The 21513-nt window shown below is 63.0% G+C and overlaps 1 protein-coding gene across 2 annotated transcripts in view; it reads right to left on the bottom strand.

The window, feature by feature from the left end:
• The window catches only part of COL5A1 (collagen type V alpha 1 chain), a 149402-nt gene that overhangs the window by 89272 nt on the left and 38617 nt on the right, over positions 1 to 21513 (bottom strand). For both annotated transcript variants that reach the window (XM_043565112.1, XM_043565113.1), the window contains exons 3-5: positions 20189 to 20402; positions 19023 to 19185; positions 32 to 163 (exon numbers count right to left, since the gene is read on the bottom strand). In XM_043565112.1, coding sequence (XP_043421047.1) covers positions 32 to 163; positions 19023 to 19185; positions 20189 to 20402 — 509 coding nt within the window. The remainder of the gene's footprint in view (positions 1 to 31; positions 164 to 19022; positions 19186 to 20188; positions 20403 to 21513) is intronic.

Raw genomic sequence — 21513 nt, 5'->3', positions numbered from 1 at the left:
GCCCTGCCATGAACCAACGGGGCCAACTCACATATTCATCCGGGTTGGGATCCTGTGACTGGGGTGTGTCGGGGACCGCGGTGTCACAGTCTGGGCTGTAATGCTCACAGTGATCGTAAGCCGCCCGATGGTCCGAGACAAAGAGCAGCTGCTGGATGTCACCCTGGAAAAGGACAAAAGCCCTTGAATAAGTGGAGCACCGGGGACTCACATGGGGATACGGAAGGCCAGCCTGATGCCCTGAGGTGGTGAGCAGCCCAGACAAATCTTGGGAGGAGCTTGTCCTCAGGACCAGCCTTCCTTTCAGGGAGGTGCCGCCTCGAATCACCACCCAAGCTAGGATGGCCAGCCCATCCAACCATGGATCTAATCCATCCACCCACCCATCCATCCACCCATCTATCCATCCATCCACCCATCTACCCATCCACCCACTCATTCTTCCATCCATCCATCCATCCATCCATCCATCCATCCACCCACCCACCCATCCACCCACCCATCCATCCATCCATCCACCCACCCATCCACCCACCCATCCATCCATCCATCCACCCACCCATCCATCTACCCATCCATCCATCCATCTATCCATCCATCCACCCATCCATCCACCCATCTTCCCTCTACCCATCTACCCACTCATCCATCCATCCATCCATCCATCCATCCATCCATCCACCCACCCACCTATCCATCCATCCATCCACCCATCTATCCAGCCAGACAGACAGCCACCCTTCCATCCACCCACCCACCCATCTATCCATCCATCCATCCATCCATCCATCCACCCATCTTCCCTCTACCCATCTACCCACTCATCCATCCATCCATCCATCCATCCATCCACCCACCCACCTATCCATCCATCCATCCACCCATCTATCCAGCCAGACAGACAGACAGCCACCCTTCCATCCACCCACCCACCCATCTATCCATCCATCCATCCATCCATCCACCCACCCACCCACCCATCCATCCATCTACCCATCTACCCATCCACCCACCCATCTATCCATCCACCCATCTTCCCTCTACACATCTACCCACTCATCCAACCATCCACCCATCTGTCCATCCACCCATCTACACATATACCCATCCACCCACTCATCCATCCACCCACCCACCCATCTAGCCATCCATCCATCTATCCATCCACCCATCCACCCACTCATCCACCCATCCACCCATCCATCCACCCACCCATCCATCCATCTACCCATCCACCCACTCATTCCATCCATCCACCCACCCACCCATCCATCCATCTACCCATCTACCCATTCACCCACCCATCTATCCATCTACCCATCTACCCACTCATCCAACCATCCACCCATCTGTCCATCCACCCATCTACACATCTACCCATCCACCCACTCATCCATCCACCCACCCACCCACCCATCTATCCGTCCATCCATGTATCCATCCACCCATCCACCCACTCACCCACCCATCCACCCATCCATCCACGCACCCATCCATCCATCTACCCTTCCACCCACCCATCCATCCATCTACCCATCCACCCACTCATTCCATCCATCCACCCACCCACCCATCCATCCATCTACCCACTCATCCTGGTACCCTTGTACCCACCCACCCATTCACCCATCTAACCCATGCATCCAGCCACCCACCCACTTCCATTTATCAGACACCCATTGGGCACCTGCCAGGTACCAGCCATGTTCTCAGAGCTTTTGTGAACTGTGGGTGATAAATGCAAGCTGTAACTTCCACTCTAAATAGTGAGGGCTTGAGGATATGCTGCCTCCTTCCCTGTTACCCTTATGGTGGGGGAGTATTTTTAAAGAGGAAAATAACCTATGACCCAGAGATTCCAATCCTAGGAACTAAGGCAAGGCATGTAAACAATTCACCCATAAAGTATCGCAATAGGTATTCAAATAGGTCCACAGACACCCATGCTCACAGCAGCATTATTCACAATATCCAAGAGGTGGGAACCACCCAAAGGTCCATCAGCACGTGAATGGATAAACAAATTGTGGCCTGTCCATACACTGGGATATTATTCAGCTATGGAAGGGAATGAAGAACAGACCCATGCTACCACCTGGATAAGCCCACGCTGCCAACCACCATTTGGCATTCTGGCTCATTGCCATGGCAGCCAAGAGTCCCACCATGCGAGCTAGGAAAAGCATGCAGTTCTATTTTATGCTGATCTCATCAAGATGTATCAACAGCAGACAAACAAAAGGGAACAAGAACCATAGGTCTCATGAATGTTATCAAACATTTGATGTCCTCCTGGCAGAAGATCCTTGGGTCCCAACCAGATGGATATAAACTGATGTCATGATGATTTTATTAATGGCTAACGTACAGGTAATGTTTACTATAGGTCAGATACAAGACAAAGAAACTGCATGCTCTCACTCCTTTTGTGCCCACAAGAACCCTATGAATGATGTTCTATTAATTCCCATCTGAAGCTGAGAAACCCAAAGCCCTGAGGTCACCTGTCTGGCATCCACAGTCACACAGCAGGTGAGGTGGGGCCAGCTCAATGTAGCCTGCGCAATATCAATCACTTATACGACCTGCCTGGGCTCAAAAGGAGGAAAAGGAGTATGGACAAGCATGCCAAACGTTGGAACTATGTCATTAGAGATGGTGCCCAAGAAAGAATAATTAGGGGCTGTGCCAGGTGTTGAGTTCCTTGGCCCAGAGCCCATCCTGCCACATGCACATCTATCTATACACTATCCCAATCCATCAATCATTCATCAACTGTATACCCATCCACCATCCATCTGCCCTCCATCCATCATCCATCCATCCACCCATCCATCTATACACCTACCCTCCATCCATCATCTATCATCCATCCATCCATCATCCATTCAATAGCAATTATTGAGAACCTACTAAGTGCCAGCCCCTCCCTGCATCACACACAGGGATGAAGCCGTGGCCCAGAACCACTGCCTGGCAGTGTCCACACTCTACCTAACACTTTGCACTTGCCTTATGCCCATGGGTAAGATCACGTGTACACCCAGACCGCGTAGTCATCTGGTCGTCATTGATGCCTCTTATGTCCCACTGTCCCTTTCTAAAGACCTGAGACTAGTCCTGTTCCTGTACCCGCCCCCCCCCCCCACTCTCCCATGGTCCAACTAAAGGCATGTTCTGCTCCTGAAGACAGAGCCATGAGTGAAGCAATAGAACATGTACCCATGAGCTTGACCCAAAGAGGTGGTGCTCATTTGGCACATGTCAAAACCGTGGGCCCAAGCAAGGAAGCCACGCCCTCCTTGACCTTCATTTGATAAAGGTGTGTGAACCCCTCCTCTGTGCTGGATCCTGGACTATGCTGGACAATGGGAGGCTGGCAGGGTGTGCCGCTCAAAGTCACTAACCGTCCTCCCTGGCTCCCAGAAGGCTCTGTGGGAAAACTGGCCCAGATACGGGGCACAGGGGGAATGACTCAGTGGCAGAACTGGGTGACAGTCCTAGAGTCCGGAAGAGGCCCATCCTACCTGATGCCTGAGACACGGGTCCAACTATGTGACCACCCCCCCCCCCAGCTTCAGTTTGAAAAATCTAAGGACCAGCAAGGAGCTCAGAACTCCCCCAAGCTGACCTGTCTCCGTGCAGAGGGCTCCCCTCCCCAAGTTCAGTTGTCCCCCCTTTCACAGAGCTGCCCGCCTGCTCCTTCTCCCTCCCTCTCCCTCCTCTTCGTCCCTCTCTGCCTCTCCCTCTCCTTTTGGATGTCAGAGGCTCCTGGCCCACACTGTAAACTCTCCAACAGACGAGAACCACGTGACAGGAACAGTGAATCAAAACCACACACTTTTATTAAGCAACAGGACTTTGAGTTCGACTTTCATCCAATTCAAATAAAACATTTTCTTCCTTCAACTGGCAGCTTGACATCTGAATGTATGTTCTGCAAATGCAATCTTTGTAAGGAAGAGGGGGCTCGGGGGGCTCTGGGGGTGGCTGGGGCAGCTGGCATCGGTGCACCCCTTGCGTGCGCAGTGGCACACGGGGACGACAGCTGTCTGGTAAAGGGCCTGCCCCCCAAGGAAGCCCAAGTCCTCGGGCCATGGCCACATCCGGCACATCCGTGTCCCTGCACCCCAGGGCGCCCAGCCCAGAACCAGGCTTCACAGGCCCCGCAAGGGGGTCCATGCAGCCCCCCGACACCAGGCAGGGAGCAAGGCTAAAGGCTAGGGCACGAATACCCACGCACAGACGCAGGGACCAGGTGCTTCCTAGGGACTCACCCGGGGCTCGGGAATCCGAGCACACGGTTGGTGCCGACCTGGCCCTCAGCCAGCCCCGGTTCCCTGCCTGCCTCGCCCACTCCCCACATTGCAGCAGAGGGCCCCGCCGTAGGGTCCCTGCGAGCACGAAGGCCCCTTCGTTCCCAGGGCCCGCCCTCCTCTGCAGACACCTACACTTGGTTAAAACCAGTTTGCCCACAACCCCCCGAGTGGGTTTCCACACCAAAAAAGGTGCCCCTCTGTGCTGTGGGTGCACGTCTCAAAGGGCAGGAATCCACCCATCCCCTGCCCCACTGTGAGAAGGGGACACTGAGGCACGGGTGTCAAGGCTCACACTCTGAGCCTCACGGGAGCTGGGTCAGATCTGGGCCCGGGTCCTCATCCAGAGCTCCTTCCAACCCGCTACGACCTCTTCCCTGCACACGTGACGGTTTGTTTCTCAGGTGGGGAGGGCGCCAATACCCGTGTGCCCTTTGCGGAGATCCCGGCCCCCAGTGAACTTACTCCTGCTGAGACCAGACACAACCTCAGACTCTTTCTCCACCCGGAGCTCCCAGCAGCCACCACCCAACGACTGGGCGCCGGCCTGCCCCTTGACTGGCCCTACTCCGGTCTGTAGTGTCTTTCAGATGTAACGCGAACGATCACGACTTTGTGTCGGTTGTGAGAGCGTTTTCACGACACCTGTTGTGATGGGAAACCCTGAGATTCACTCCGTGTGCCCCCCTCTTCCTGGCAAAGCCTTTCTCGGCAGCTGCTGGTGGGAGATGCCGGGGGGCCTGGATCAGAGGCCCCTGCTGCCCACAGCCTCAGCCCCTCGGGGGCCAGGCTGGGCCTTTCGGAAGCTGACCGCCAGCTCCGTGAGGCCGGCCACAGGTCAGAGCTGCCGGTGGGTTCCCTGACCCTCCGGAAGCATGGAGGGCACCCCGGGATCTTTCCCATCCAGCTGCCCTCTCAGGTGGGGGAACCCTGACCAGGAACCCTCAACCAGCCTGGCCCTGACCTTGGAAGTCTGCCGCCCCCTTCCCCGGAGGCAGCCTAGCAACCCCCAAACTCAAAGATTCATGGCTCACTTGTAAGATCTGGAGTTGTGTGAGGGGGTGTGTGGGTGCATGTGCGTGTGCATGTGTGTGCATGGACACACGTGTGTACGTGAAGTGCAGAAGATGACCTCTGCGTGACCTTCTGGGCGGGGTGACAGGAACAGAGAGCTTCTGTCCTTAGGGACCCTTGGGAGAAAGTGAGGGGACATTACTGCCTGTGGCCAACGGGCGCCTTGAACATGTCGGGAGCTCTGGGGCGGCAGGGGCAGGGGTGTAGACGCCGGGCCTGGAGAGGGAGCCTCCCAAAGTGCTGACGGTCGGGGCTCACGTCCCGGCCCGGCCCCGCCACCCGGGGGCGCTCTCCTGCTGGCTCCCCAGGAGGGTCGAGCGGGGAAAGGACACCTGCCAGGCTGCAGGGCTCCCTCTGAGGCCTAGAGACTCACATTCCAATGACTCCGTGTTCCCCGTCAATAACCGATACTGTTGCTCAACTAAAACCGACGGCCGTGGCCTGTCTCTAAGGCACTGACTAGGTGTGCCGCGGTGCCTGCTCTTTGCCGGGTGCTCCTGGGAGCCCTGTGCGTCCTGCACCCGCGGCCTCCCCGCCCCTCACCGCCCCCTCAGGACGGGGACCTGGGAGCTCAGCCCAGCTGGGGCTTCTCCAAAGGGGTTCCGTGGAGAAGCCGGACACGCCAGGCTGCCCCCCCGGATGTTTGTTAAGAAAGGGTTTACGGGGTTGTTTCAAAAAGGTCCAAACTCCCAATGTAGTAAAACCGTCGCATTCTACAGACGAGCGCGAGGTCAGCGGGGTGGGTCCCCTGGACCTCAGCGGGGGGAAGGCTGCGGGGTCCAAGGCCAGGAGTCCTTCCACTCTGGGGACCACAGTGCCAGGTCTGGGAGGGCCTGGCCGCTGCTGGGGGCCCCCTGGCCGTGTCTCTCCTGAGCCTTCCCACAACCCCCACTCACAGATGGGGAAACTGAGGCAGTGCGACCCGAGAATTTTCCAGAGCCAAGAAGGACCCAGTGTGTACTTACTCCTCGCCCCATGGCATTCCACCAAGGTCTCACAGTTGAGCCACGGCCACCTCCCCAACAGCAGCGGCCGGAATCCACGGAGCGTTCCCACGCTGCACTGCGTTCTCCCCCCGCAGTCCCTGGCTTCCCGTCCCCCAGAGTGACCCTGCGTGACGCCTTTTCACACCGTGCCCCTCCCCCCAGCCCCCCAGTCCCACCCCAGTGTGGACTGCCCCCTCCGTCCTGCCCAGCATGGCCCCGGCTCTCCCTCGGACCGGGAGAAGCCCTCTCCCTCCACGGAGCCTTGCCTGACTTTGCCCCCGGGGAACCCACAAAGTCCTGCACAGTGGGTAAACCCCCGGCCCCGATTCCGCCCGACGGCTCGGTCCGCGGGGCCCAGCGAGGGGGCAGCCCCTCCAGCCGCCCCCAGCCCCCCTCTGGGAGCACGAGGCACACGCCCCTGGACTCACGGCCTGACAGTGGGTGACATGCCCCCCACCCTCACTGGGTTCCTACGGGGTCACGTGTGGCCCAGCCCCAGCCAGGCAGCTGACCTACCAGGGGGCCCAAGCCCCGGTCCCCTCCCTCAGCCAACAGCCACCCAGTCCCTGGGCTCTGGTGACCCTGACCCCCTCCCCATGACAGCTTCCCCACCGTGGCTCCTCTGTGCTCACGTGGGTGCGCTCGCCCTGTGTCTCCTGTCTCCCCCCCCCCCATTTCGCAGACGCACACACTGAGGCTCAGAGAGGCGGGGTCCCTCTTGCACGGGCAGAGCGGGGGCTCCGGAGTCGCTGTCCTGCAGCTGCCACCCGAGAGCAGCCCGGCCTCCGCGGAGTTCACGTGGAACGTCCGGCTCGTACGACAACCGTGGCTCTGCCCCGGCCTCAGGACCGCCCGCTGCCCCCGAGTCCCCATCTGGGCCCCCGGCCCACAAGTGCCCACCCTGCCGTGCACTCCCGCTCAGGTGCGGACCAGTCTTCCGCCCTCACACGCCTCGCTTCTGCACCCCCCTCCCCTGCCAGGTCAGCAAAGCCGGGCCGAGCCCCGAGAAGCTCCGGCCGCGGTGCCCGACGGTCGCTACGGCCGCTGGGCTCCGCTGCGCATCCTCGACCCTGAGGCGACAATCAGAGGCCCCGCTTCCTGGCGACGACGGGCCGGCGGCAGCCACTGGGACGCAGCGGGGTGCCCGTTGCCCTTGGCCGCGGCCGAGCCAGGAGCGTTTTGCTGAGGGAGCCAGTTCTGCTCTTGCGATAATGAGGTCTTATCCGGGCTGTGTTTCTGCTTAGGAGCTGAGGAAACTGCAGAGTTTTCGTTGGAGAGCTTTGCGGTCTTGGGGGCCGCGGAGCCGGAAGCCGGAGTCTGCCCAAACGGGGGTACGTCCCCGCCTGGCACATCCGTGCAGCTAAATCGGCTAAATGTTTCCCTCCGGTCCCGCGCCGGCTTCTTTCCCCTCCTGTCAACAAAACCGCCTGAGCCACGGCCCTCCTCGTCCAACCCAAACAGGCCCCGCGGGGGCCCCGCCACGCGCTCGGCTCTCCCCGCGGGTCGCGTAGTCGAATTTCAGCCAGAGCCCTTCATGTTCGGAAGCGGAGACACACAGATAATTTGAGAAGGCCGGCAAAACGCTCGGCGAGCGGGCTGTCCCTGGAGCCAAATCGGGAGGGAAGCTTCGACCTCCCGGCTGCCGGCCACGGGCTCTGGCCACAGACCGGCACCGCCCCACACGGGCCACGGGGTGCGGCCACCCGCCGCGTGGACGGCCACGGGGGTCCCAGCACGGCTCTCCAGGCACGGGGGGAGGGAGGCCAGCACCCCGGGGTTTCCATCCTGACCCATGAGGCGCCGAGCCACGGTTTGCTCGCCTCAGGGGAAGCGGTGCTGGGCCTGGGGGGCCCCAGGAGAGCAGGGGCCACCCTGGCCTCTGTGAACAGGAGGGGGGTAGCATGTACTGGGACCAGGCACACGCACACAGCGAGCACCAGGCATGCGTGCAGGCGTCTACCCTGGCCCGGCGCTCCTCCCCCGGGGACCCTGGCCAACTCCGACCGCCCCGACCCGAGCACAGGGGCCGGGGGAACCTGGGGGGGCCCTCCTCACAAGCCACTTCCTCGGTGCCCCGGGAGGCACCACACGTGAAAGACCACCGTATGCCCCTGTTCGAGCCCCTGTGGCCCCAACAAGTCACATTTAAAACCCTGTGCGACACTGCTGACCCGTGACTCACACGATGGAAAAGGCAGGCCCCGAGCCGAAGGAGGTCGAGATAATTTTTTCCATGATTTTCAGAGGACCCGTGGAGCCTGAGAGCGAGTTTAACACTATCTGGGCAGGTGTTAAAGAAACATTTCCCTGTGCTGCCCCCCAGGTGCCGCCTGGCCCCTGGCCCATCCGTGACCATCCCCGCTATGTGGCCACCTCCGGTCCCGATCCAATGGTCACCTCTGCCACCAGCAGGTACTGCTCCAGGGTGTCTAGGGTCCCATCTGCACACACACAGGTCTCCGTGACAGGCCAGGGCACGGTGGCCCGGGGTGGGGGGTCAGGCCTCAGCCTCGTCAGACGCCGAAACTGGCCGAAGTGACCATAGGGTCAGATTGGTGACCTCAGAGAGGGCACAACTCGTCCCCAGACTGACAGGCCGGCAGAACCAGAGGCAGGGGCCAGGACGACGGCCCATGACCTCCGTATGCCACCACTCTCTGTAGGGCGTGGCTCTCACGCCCTCGCCCACCAGCCACGTGGCCCAGGACACCTCGCTCTGGGCATCTGGCCCCCAGCACAGCCATTCGCCACCTGGGCGGCCCACGAGGGAGGCTGTCCCGTCCTCCCTGCTCTGGACCCTCGGGAGCAGTGAGCCCGCCGCCACTGGGCCAACCACGGGGCGTGGGGGACCTCCGAGCCCGGCGGACGGCGCCCTGTGACAACCTGCACAGAAGGAGCGTGGACCCTGGGCACCGCGGCAGGGAGGCGCAGGGCGCTGGCCGCGGTGGCCGGGGCGCTGGGTCCTTCCCTCCCCGGCCGCGGGGCCTGAAGCACGATCGCTTCATCCCTCCGGGCCTCCGCGTGTTCGTCTGTGAGCCCCACCGGGCAGGAGCGTGCTCGGGACGAAGCGTGATGGCCTGTGTGGGACACTCGGCGGGCCTGGAACCCAGTGAGGCCGGGACAGGTGAACGAGGGCCACCGCCGTCACCACCACTCACTGCTCTCACTCGTTCAAACGGCACCCCCGTCCTGAGGCTTACGGACCCAAAGATGAGGGGGTGGGCGTCTGCAGCCTCCACCCTCGGGCTTTAATGCTGCCTCGGGGGGCAGCCCAGGTGACGTCGTCATGAGCTACCACCGAGGGCTCAAGGAACGCACCCCGGAAGGAGCGGCCTCAGAGCTGGGCCCGGGCAGACGAGGTCCAGAGCCTATTCGGGTCCTCGCTCGCCCACCAGCTCATCCCCACGCCCCGGAGGAGACTCCCCACCCTCGGGCACCAGCTCTCTCCCTCCCCTGCCTCGCCAACCCTAGGCTCAGACCCCAGGTCGTTACCTCAGCCTCCACCGGGCACGGCCCGCACCCGCGACCACCCCGCCCTCTGTCCCGAATGTACTAAGGTGGCACATCACACCGTGGCCCCTAATGGACACGCACACACACGTACCCCTCCGCGCCCTCCGTAGGAAATGCCTCGCCACCACTCCTCTCCACCCCGTGCTGGTGCAGCGGGTTGTTTTGAACCCAAATACAGAAACACTCATCCCCAATGAACTTCATTTCCTCGGTTCCAGAGCACGGTCCCAGCCCCAAAGACCTTTCTGAGTCACACGCTGTCAACCGAGAGTCACCTGGGGTCATGTGTGGCACTCAGGCCTAACCGGGGTCCCTCGGCACATCCACAGCCGTCAGGTTCTCACTTGCACCCAGAGCACGCACATCCCTGCTGCGAAGGTTCGGGGGGGCGGGAGGGGGGCTCAGGGGCCGGGCGCTCCCGCACTTGAGAAAACTCTGCACCCGATGCACCCTCACCCCCGGCTGCCGGCTGGTCACTCCCAGACCTTGCTCAAGGGCGTGCTTAAGGGCACGGACTGTGGGGTTGGCCGTCGCTGCACAGATGCCGCCTGGAGAGGTCGGGAAGATCCGGGGCCTGAGACGGCCGGGGCAGGAAGGAGGAGGGTCACTCTGAGTGGGGCACTCAGGGCCTTGGGGCCACGAAGGCCGGCTGGAGGGTCCCCGCCAGAGGAAAGTTAGCAGGCAGCGGTGCTGCCTAAAGGGACCTAAGGGACAGGGACAGAAGCCTGACGTCAGAGGCCCAACGTCATCTGAGAATCAGGATGCCCTTCGGATCCAGGAAAAGGGTCCGGACTTGGGCCCAAAGTCTGGCCCCGCACTTCCCGGCTGTGCGACCTGGGGAAGGTGGCTTTACTTCTCTGGACTCTAGGTACCCCGCGAGCGCTGAAGAGCCAACGCCACGCGTGTCCTGGGCTGCTACGAAGGATCGTCAGGAAATTATCAGGATGAGACCACCAGCAGCTAGGGCAGGAGGCACCTTCCGGAACGCCGGGAGGGACGTCACTATTATCTGCTTTTCCAAGCGGAACAGAGGAAGCACGTTCGGAGGCACAGCCCCTGCCCCATCTCGGGGCCTCGGGTTTTCTGAACAAGCCTTTTCGCTCGGCCTGGTGCCTGGGCTCCTCCGATGCAGAGACCCCAGCGCCTGTCCCTCCCGGAGCCGAGAGCTTCCAGACGAGTCCGGGGTGACTCGGGCAGGAAATGCGTCTGCGACGGGCTTTCCACGTTCTTGGAGACGCAGACTCAGAGGCCAATCAGCACCGCCCTCCAACAAACACTCCTCACGGCTCTCAGAGCCCAGGGGTCCCCCCAAGGCTGGGACACGCGCTCAGGAAGGGGGCACCCCACAAGCGCACGCGTGGACCCGCCAGCACCGGAGGCTCTTTCTCCGAAGGCATGGTCCGGATACAAGCAGCTCACCCCCCGCCGCGGAGGTCGGGGGAGTCCGACAAGTCACGGCCACACGTGCGCCCGCATCCGGGGCCCTCGGACAGCACCCTGGAGGTGGACTGATGCCCGGCGCTGGAGGCTTCGTCAGGCATTACCTTCGCCACTCACGAGCCTCACAGCTCCATCTTCCGCCCTGGGGTCCCAGGCCCACCCGAGTCCATGTGCGGGGTCCATGGGGGCCAGGGCGAGGCTGAAGCTTCCCCACGCCCCCCGACTGCTGGCGGCGGCCAAGAAAAAGACCCCCCCGCACACAGCGGGACCCCCTTGCCCTTCAGCTGCCCACACGGGTGGCTCCCCAGCTTGGGCAAGGGGGCCCTCCTGGGCCACTGCCCCCCACTACCTGCGTCCAGAAGCATCGGCCGCGATGCCCCGCACCTCCAGGAGAGCCACCGATGCACCCCCCCCTCCCCTGATGTGCCCTAGCCCGTACCCGCGGCAGCACCGCAGGCGACCGCGAAATGACATTCGCTCCCTGGAACCCTGGTGCCGGCCCTCCCCAGGGACCCACACACCAGAAGGTCATCCCACAGGCCGGGCTCCCAACACTGCATCAGCCCCCTGGGCCCGGACGGGGTCCTGCGCTCACGGTTTCCACGGAACAAACTGAAGGCCTCTCCGGCCAGGCCACAGCAAATGCCAGGTCCCACAACGCGGGACAGAAGCGAGCCCCGTCCGACCCCGCGGGGTCTCTCTGACCCCTCCTAGCTCGCCCCCCACCCCCCACCCCCGGGTAGAGACACTTGCCCCAGCTGCTTGGCTCGACAGGGACCGTGAGAGCAGCCGGCATGACCCAGGCCAGCTTCAGGGGCACATCCCAGAGCCCGGTCCCCACCCCGAACACCCCTGACCCCTCGACGCACAATCCCACATGAGAGCCCCTTGGCGTGGCCATCAGCCTGAGACCCACCGCCCCCTTGCTCCTGCCAGCCTCCGCTAGGCAGCCACCCCACCCGCCGCCCAGCTGGTCTTGGGCCCCCAGCCTGCAGGCTGCTGGCCACCAGGCAAGAATCCAGGCCCGCACCTGCCCGCTGCCCAGCCCCTCCTGGACCTGAACTGGACACAGAAATGTACCCCAAACTCCCTGCACATTGTCCTCATTGGCCAGTCAGGCGCCCAGACAAGCCAGGAGCCACGCACAGGACTGCCCCTGACCACCCGCTCCAGCTGGGAAAACCTTAGCATCCTGCCGCCTTGGCCAGACCCGACTCAACGGCCCAAGAAAGCCTCAGTGTGAAACCACGCCCAGGGACTAGCTTGTCATTACCCACACGTGTCCTACGGGAATTGATGGGCGAACCCCCTTCCGTACTGGTCTGGGTAACGGGCTAAATAGCGACTCCAAAAGACAGCTCCAAGTGTTAATCCTAACCCCCAGAACCAACGGGGTCTTACTTGGAAACAGGGACTTGGCAGATGTAACAAGGTTAAGGCTCTCGAGATGAGACCATCCTGGATTAGGGTGGCCCTGAATCCAGTAAGTGTCCTTAGAAGGAGCAGACAGACGAGAAGAGGGGAAGGGGTATACGCATGGAAGCAGAGACCGTAAGGGCGTGGCCAGAAGCCAAGGAACCCCAGGGCCACCAGGAGCTGGGAGAGGCAGGGGGACCCCCACCAAGCTCCTCTGGAGGGACCACAGCCCTGCCGACACCTTGAGGCCAGACTTCTGGCCTCCAGAACCGGGAGAGAATAAGTTTCTGCATTTTTAAGCCACCGAACTGTGGAGACTCGTGGGGACACCAACATCACTGCCCTTCCAGGAATTAGGGAAGGTCCCTGGGAAGTGGGGGGAGCTGAAGACCCAGTCAAGAGGCCCTGACCTTGCTCGTTCATGTCCCCCCACATCCTGTGGGGTCAGCCCGAGAACCGCCTCCGGGGGCGCAGGGCTGTCCCCTCACACAGCCGGACGGCAGGGGGGCGCTCCCAGGAAGAGCCCAGAGGGGCCCGAAGGAGCAGGCGGGAACGGGAGCGGACGTGCTGGAGGGTCCGGGCCCTTGCAGGCTCCACCTGCTGGGCGCCCGTCCAGGACATGCGATCTGCGGTCAGAAAGCCCGGGTTTGAGCTGCCCTCTCCCCCAGGCCCTCGACCTAGCCCTGGGGTCTAGCCCGCCGGGGGTCATGACGGGCTAAGTCAGAGCGTCCCGCACGGTTGCACAGCTCGGGCTCCGTGCAGAGGCCAGGGGGCCGTGTCTGGGGCGGCCCGGACCTCGCTCTGGCAGCAGGGGGACAGAGCCGCGGTCCCCGCCGGGCCTGACACTGCGGACAGGGGTGGGGGGCAGGGGCACTGGCCCCTCAACACCGTCAACCAGTGGGGACGTGGATGGGAGACACCGGCAACCGCCAGCAGAGCCGGGAGCCTCGGGCGGGTCCCCTCCCACCGCGTGCGCGTCTGTCCACCTGGCGTCTGAAACCCAACGCGGACTCGGCCCCGCCAGCCCCACGAGTGCGCCCCTCTCGGCCACCTTCCAAGGACAGGAAAAGCACACCCTAGGACGTGTCCGCGGTTCCGCTCTGCAGAGACATCTGGGTCGAGACGACGACGCCACGGGGAGGCTGGCAGAAGCGTAATGACCAAAAGCGCCGGTCAGGGAGGGGCTTCGGATCCAGCAGGGCCAGGCGGCCTGCAAACGGTCGCCGGGGTCACAGGGCACGGGGGCCACCTGCCGGTTCCGGCAGTCCCAGGCTACGCGAATGGCTCACCCCGCCGTCCCTGTGGCATTTCTTCACTCTCTGACTCCCCCCTTGCTGCCCCATGACGAGTCTGGCGGCTCCAGAGGCCCCCAGACTGCGGTTTCCCCAGCCCTGGGTCCCTCGCCTGCGCCCCTGTGGCAGGTGACGGGACGGCTGCAGAGCTCACGGCTGGGCCAGCGAGAGCCAACACGTGGACCCGGGCCTCAGACGCCAAGCCCGGCGAGATCCCGAGGCCAGCACCCGCGCGCATCGAGCGAGGGTGGCTCCGTGCTCCCTGGAGGAATCCCAGGCCACCCTGGGCATCGCTGGGGAAGCCCTGTTCCGCGGAGGCCCCGCTCCTGCCCCAGAAAAGCTGAATTCCAGGAAAGAACATGTCAGTGGAAAAGCCAGGCCTCTGGAAAATGGGCATCAGGGATGAGGTAAATCGCTGGTCTTTCCAAACGAGCGGCAGGCAGACAGACGGCAGGACCGTCACCCGGGTCTGATGCTGTCTTCCTCCCGCAGGCCCCCGGAGCTTTGCAGAGAAAGCCCCAGTTGACAGCCTGTTTGGTCTCGCTTCCCCTTGAAACATTCAGCAGCTTTAAAAGCAGACTTGGCTCCTGGCCCAGAGCTCACTGGCTCCCCGTCCCCTGGGGCGGGCCTCCCTCCTGGAGACGAGGGTCCTCCCACCACAGAGGCCCTCCCCCGACCCCCACTGAGCCCCACCCCTTGACCCCTCCTTCTGGAACAGCAGCTGAGCTGAGGGTGGGGAGGGCCATGCCGGGCCCTCCGCACGGTTCAGAGACGGGGCTGGGAGGGTGCCGGGCAGGTGGGGCAGCCTGCGAACCCAGTTTGCGCTGGCCCTTCCTGGAAGGTTCCGGGGTTTCACAGACCCCACAGGTCAGGGGACTCCGACGTCCTCGGGCCCGTGTGGGGCCAAGGGAACAAGCACCCACCAGCATCGTCTGGGCCACCGGGGGTTCACCCTGGCTGGGGAAGGTCGTGACCCAGTTTCTGAGGACCCAGTTCTGTTGGTCGGGTCGCTGAAGACACGCAGGGGCTGCTGGGAGTGTGGCACCTGCTGTGCATTGCGACAGCATCCTGTCACATACTCTGGGCGACAACAGATCTGGGGGCCGGCCCTGCTCCGCTGTAGCTTTGCTGGGTGACCTTCTCCAGGTTATGCAGCCTCTCTGGTGCCGGTGTCCCCGGAGTGGCCGGGCTGGATGGGAGGGCAGAGCAGGCCGGCGGGTGATGTCGCGGGGCCCTGCTGGCCAGTGCCGACCTGGCCGGCCTCCCTCCCAGCTCTACCACTGAAGGAAACAACCACTCCTACCTCCTGCCAGACGCACTCGCTCCCCCTGGCACCCTTGTGCGTGTTTCCAAACGCACAAAGCTCGTTCCTGAGCCCCGGACGAAAACAAGACTTTTCTCTGCACGGGGAGGCCGCAGCACCACTCCTCTGAAAGAACAGCTCCCCAGCCCCTCCCCACAGTGGGCCCTCGGCCTGCCCGGCACCCACTCCACCTCGGGGGACAGGAGCAATGCCCCGGGACCCCGGCTGCCTGCTGGTCCCAGGACACAGGCACATCCCGGGGAAGGAAGAGGACACGGAACTTCCCAGGAATCCTCTGGTGGACGGTGCCCCTGAGCAGCCCTGTGGGCTCACTCTCCTCCTGAGAACATGCGGGCAGGGACCTACTAGGTGGGTGGAAGGCAGTGGCCAGGCCAGCCCGCCCCTGACCCTTCCCTAGGCCCGGCCTGGCCAGAGGACTCTGCCCGAGAGGCGAGGACAGCAGCCGGCAGCTGTCACGCCCCCAGGGCGCCGAGACGGCGGTGTGCAGGCAGGGGCCAGCGCAGGGCCCGGGGCTCAGGCCTGCACGCCCTCGGCCGGCCCTGCCCAGCTGGAGGCCCTGGTCTCTAAGGCAGGAGTCCCGGCACTGAACTTGCAAGGGGAGTCTGGGAAAGCGGAGGCAAGGGACAGCTCTCGACCCCGAGCCGCCACACGGGGAGCACACTGGCTGGTCAGTGTTGACAAAGGGCCAGAGGGCCTCGGCACGGCCTGGCCTCCAACGGCCCAGGGTCCAGGTCAGTGTGGTCCGCCGTGGCCTGGCGGGTGAAGGCATTTCACACAGATTCCGCCCCAGCGTGGCACCACTGCACCCCACAGTCCTCACTGCGGAAGACAGGTCACGTTTTCCAACGTGAGCAAGTCTCCCAGCCGGGAAGGTCCGGGGGACCACCTCCCACAGAGCACGGACGCCTCGTGCGTGGCCCACGAGCCCTCGCGACCCCGGCAGCCCCTCCCGCTCAGAACGAGTGCCACGGCAAGGGTTCGTGAGCTGCCGTTGCCACTGAACGTGGCCCGTCCTCAGCCGCGCCGCGAGCCCCGCACTGCCTCACGCACACGCGTGACAACGGGGTCGACCGCGGTGCCGATGGGGACCCCGAGTCTCGGAGGGGCCGGGCAACTCCCCCGGCGTCCCCCAGCTGGTGAGCGGTACAGCTGGGACTCTGCCCCCGCCCTGGCCCCGCCCGGCCCTTCCCGACGGCCGCGGAGTCTCAGTATTTCGTGTTCCTGAGCGCCTCTGGGCTCGGTCGGGATATCAAGGAAGCAATATTGGTTTTAGGATCATTTTTTTTTTTTAAAGAGAAATAAAGCCTGTTCCCGAATCTTTACGCCGTGAACGCACAAAGGGCACTAGAAATCACCAAGAATTTGCCCGGCACAGAAAAGCCGCCGCACGACGAATGAACTCAAACGCGCGCGGTCACTGCCCTCCCTCAGCACACCTTCCCGCCTCCGGTTATCCAGAACTTCCTAACCAACGGAGAAATGGGTAGTCCCAGCGCCCTGGCTCCCCGTCGCCCAGCGGGCACCCACAGCCAGGGCTCCGATAGGTGAGCCGAGGGAAGCAGCCCCCACCCCCGACACCTCCCAGGTGCCGCTACCGGGACCCCATTACACAAACGAGCTCCTGTGGCTCATCTGCTTTACCCGGGTCCTGCCACCAGCAGGCGACCTGAACCAGCGACAGCTCAACCCAGTCTGTGTGGCCCCCGTGCCTTTGACACCAGCTCCCCAGGGGACCCCACAGCCGCCTCCCGCCTGGCTCACGGCCCCGGCTGTCTCACAGTTCATCCCGGGTTTCTGGGCAAGTCTGGTCAGAAATGCGCCCAAAGGGTGTATCTCCGTAACTTGCAGAATCTGGCGGTTCCAGCAGGCTCCGGGCCCCACCCCGCCCCGCCGTCCCGGGACGCACCCCGCAGGGCCCCCGGCCCCGCCTGCACGCACTGGCTCCCCGGCCTTCCCTCTGCGGACCCTCCCGCCCCACCCTCCCGTAGAGGCCGCCGTTCTGGTCTTTCCTTGCTGGTGCATCGCGTCCGATGCCCCTGGGCTCTGTCCCCCCTCCGCACCTGCCTTGGCGCTGAACTAAAATCGAGAACGAGCAGCTAACGCTCGTCGAGCGCTTACTCCGAGGGACACAGCGTGACACGCGCTATCACGTGCGACCTCAGGCCACTTCTGCCGCGGCTGCATTCACGATCCGTGACCCCATTGCACAGATGGGGAAGCCGAGGCCGGGAAATGCGAGAGCCACTTGCCTGAGGCCCCAGATCCAGCGTGCGCGCGAGGAGGGGGCGTGGCCCCGGGGAGCCAGCAGCGGACCGGCCGCCGTCCGTCCCCGAATGTTTTGCGGTGATGCCACACGCACCGTTATGACTTTATGGAAGGATGACACTTTCAGAAAGTCATTCTTCGCCTGCTGCAGTGTGACCACCCTCCCCGCTGGAAGAGCCTGGAATCGGCAGCAGACGGCCCTGCCGTTGGCACAGAAACAGAAGTGGCCGGCGTGTGTTCTCTCGCCCTCCGGGGGCCCCCGCAGAGCCCCGGATCCGGTCAACACCCGTCCAGCCCTGGGCGAGGGGGGGGGGTCTCCAAGTCACGGAGCAGATGCACCGACCCGGAGACCCCACCTCAGGGGGGAGCACAGGAGCGGTGGGCACAGAGCCGACCTCTCAGTCGCGGCCAAGTGTGTGAGCAGGGAGCTCACGCTGGCGCTGGGGAGTTCCGCCAGGAGATGCTGCCTCATCCTCCCGTCTCTGGGGGCCCCACGGGCGAACCCTGAGAGCTGGCAAAGCCCTCAGAGACCATCCAGCACAGCTGTTTCCAAACACGCTCCAGCCACGGGGCCCTGGTGGCAGCTGAACCTCCTCCCTCCGCAAAAAGCCCAAGCAAAACATAAAAGAAAAGACGTCCAGCGGAGGGGTCCTGGCTGTCACGTCACCCAAGCCGGAGGGGCCACCGGTCTCCTGAGGGCCTTCTAGAAGACAGATCCCAGGCCTGTGCCCCAGCACCTCAGGAGGCAAAGCCCGAGCGTCTGTGCTTTAAAAGGTCCCCAGGTGATGCCACCGCGCTCCCCCGGGGCATCCGGAAACCGCTGGTCACCTGCCCCTGGTCACCAGCGGGACAGAGTGCTTTAACACCCTGACGCTGAACCCCCATCTGGGAGGACAGAGACGCAGAACTCCATGGGATGCTCCGCTCAGCCCCTTCCCCGTCCCTGAGGCGCTCTCCCGGAAAGCTGGGCTCCAGGCCACAGGTGGCACGGTTCGTGCCTTCCGGCAGCTCCCATGCACCGGCCCGGCTCTGGCTCCCAGTCCACCCGGTCACAGCCGCCCCCTCCCCAGAACGGCCGAAGATACCAGAAGGCAGGGCCGTGCACGCGTCCACAAGCCTCGGGCCCCGCTCACCGAAGTCCGTGTCCTTCCCAAGCCTGTCCCTGGACCCCCTGGATGGGGCTGGGGACTGCTGTCCTCAAGGGGCCTCTCCGCTCCCACAGGCCACAACCCCATCTGGGACAGTAGAGGCTTCGGCCGATGGAAGCATGGCCGTGTTGGGATGCCAGCGTCCCCGAGGAGGAGCCGGGCAGCCGCGGCGGCCGTATCTAGCAGTGACGACCCGCCAGCGCTGGGCCCAGGGGGCGCGTGGGCCGGCCTCCCCTCCCCCGTCTCACCTCAAACACTTCCTCATCCAGGATCCGGGTTCCAAACACGATGATGCCGTTGACGTCGATTACGGGGTGGTCGCTGCGGTCGAGGGGCTTGGTGGTCTTCTTTTTACAATCCAGGATCAAGGTGACGTTCTTCTTGTGGATGCTGAGAGCGATCCTGTGCCACCTGCAGAGAAACAGACAGCCCAGCGGGTGAAGGGGGCCCGTGTCGCGGAAGGCCAGCACAGGCGGCCCTGCGGCAAACGGCCATTTCCCGCACCGTCAGGGCGGGGCCGGGCAGCTCCGAGCTGAGCCTCTGCCATCAGACCAGGTTGGGTGCAGATGTCGGCCACACGGCGTGGCCCTGGGAGGTCCGCTCGGGCCGTGGAGGTCTCCACGTCTCTCACCTCTCACCAGGTCAGCTGTCTGCCCCCGTGAGCTCCCTGGGAAGCCCTGGGCACGGGCTCTGGAACCTTCCGCGGGCTCTCCAGCGGGTCAAGGGCAGGCAGACACAGTGGCCCTGCCTCGCGAGAGCCCCCCGAACCCTCCGGCAGACTGCGGGCTGCTGGAGAAGACGGCGCTTGCAGGGGAGGGGGAGGATGGGTGGGCCTGTGTGAAGTTCTCAGCGACAAGCACAGGGACCACATCCCGAGGCTCTTCGAAGATCACGCACAGGGCCTCAGACGTGTCAGCCACGGACGAGCTGACTTTCAAACTACCAGGGTGGAGGTATGCCCCCAGCAGAGAATTCTGGAAAGACCTGTCTTTTTTGTTTTGTTTTTTCTTAAATCGTGTGCTCCCGCCTCTGATGTGTCTGTGTCCTTAAGGGTATCTTACATCTTTTCTGGAAGGAGTCGGGTATAACCACACAATTTTTTACGTCCCTGCTGAGACCAGGAGCCTGGCATTTGAGATACTTCAGCGCATTTTACACAGGAGAAGCAGAGAGGCCCAGGGAGAAGAAAGCGTTCCCCAAAGGCACGCAGGGCGACCCGAGACCAGGACCCAGGCCTCCAGACTCGAGCCCCGTCCTCCCTCTGCCTGGCGCCCGCCTGTGCGCATCTGGCCCTACCCTGCTTTTTATAAAGCGCGTCCTGCCGTGAGGTCCCTTAGCAGCCAGCAGGCTTTCGGCGGCCTGCCCTGACCCTCCAGCGGGGGCAGGACTGGGCTGCCGAGCGGTGCCCACTTACTTGCCATCCGACAGGTTGATGCCCCTGAAGAGGGGATAGTCCTCTGGCCCTGGTTTCCCTGTGTGGTCCTCATAGAGGAAAACCGGAGAGCGGCCCATTTCCAGGCCGATCTGCTGGATGCCCTGCTCATTGTAGATGGAGACCAGGAAGGCCTGGCTGCCTTTCTTGGCTTTCACAGTGGTTAGAATGGAGAAGTCCTCGGGAAATGAAGACGCTGTAACAGAAAACAGAGGGGAGAGGGCAGTCAGGAAGCCCTCAGCTGCACGCAGCCACAGCTCTGCAAACAGACCAGCTCGGGACCTGGCAACTTCGGACGCATATGGTGGTGCACAGCCATCTGCTACACATCTGCCCCTTGATCAAACCGTTCCTGTAGCCCTTCCCTATCACCACGTGACCGAGCCCATCCTCTTTGAAGCTCAGTAAAGGCAAACTTGATTGCTCCTTCCAGCTGTGAGCCTTCAATGTCATCTCCTGAGTTCCTCAACACATACTGCGTATAAATCCTAATTAGAACCTCCTAGAATGTCAGCTTCCTCTGAGCAGGGGCTGTTCCAGATGCATCACTGCTCCTAAAGCTGGACCTGGCAGATTGTGTCTCATTTGGTGCCTGCAGGAGGGAGGGAGGGGGAGAGAGGGCAGAGGAAAGGAAGGCAAGAAGCAGGGACCATACTTTTTGCCATTTCCCGGTTGACGTGCAAACCAGAAGAAAGGGAGAAAGAAATCAAAGGACTTCAACCCAAACTTTTAAAAAAGAAAGGAAAAAACCAACCCTGTATGTTAATGGCAGAAAACACACTTTACACCTCAGGACGGAAACAACACAAGGTCACTGACAGCCAGACCCACGCGGCCCGCTGAGTGCGCGCAGGCCCGCTCCGTGTGCTCCCGACCTCCCCACTCGCACGCGCCATTCTCTGGCCGCGACAGTGGCACAGCCCGCAATTCTGCACGGGGCCCGGAGCGTGGAGAGAGCGTGGCTGGTCCTGACACAGGGGAGCCACGCAGAAATGCTCTGCGGAACCGGCCGGCAGGAGCGGCACCCGGAGAGGTGTGGGGCACCCGCACCCTGACTGACGGGGGCGAGAAGCGTCACGCGGGGCTGTGGACCCGGCTCACGGACCTGGACGCGGAGGGACTCTGTTATCAGACCCACCGCTCCTTGGGATGGCAACCCGGTCAAGCAGCCGCCCCAAGGTCCGAGGGGCGGCAGGGCTGGGGTGGGGGGCCGCGTCCAGCCCAGAAGCTATCCGTGAGCGCCCTCTGCTGACGGAAGAGCTGCACGGCCAGGCCACCGCCCCTGCTTCTGCTCACTGGAGCAGAGA

The sequence above is a fragment of the Prionailurus bengalensis genome, chromosome D4 (genome assembly GCF_016509475.1).
Source record: "Prionailurus bengalensis isolate Pbe53 chromosome D4, Fcat_Pben_1.1_paternal_pri, whole genome shotgun sequence".
Taxonomy (NCBI): Eukaryota; Metazoa; Chordata; class Mammalia; order Carnivora; family Felidae; genus Prionailurus; species Prionailurus bengalensis.
The sequence above is the reverse complement of the archived record's forward strand: the minus strand, read 5'-3'. Positions and strand labels throughout refer to the sequence as shown.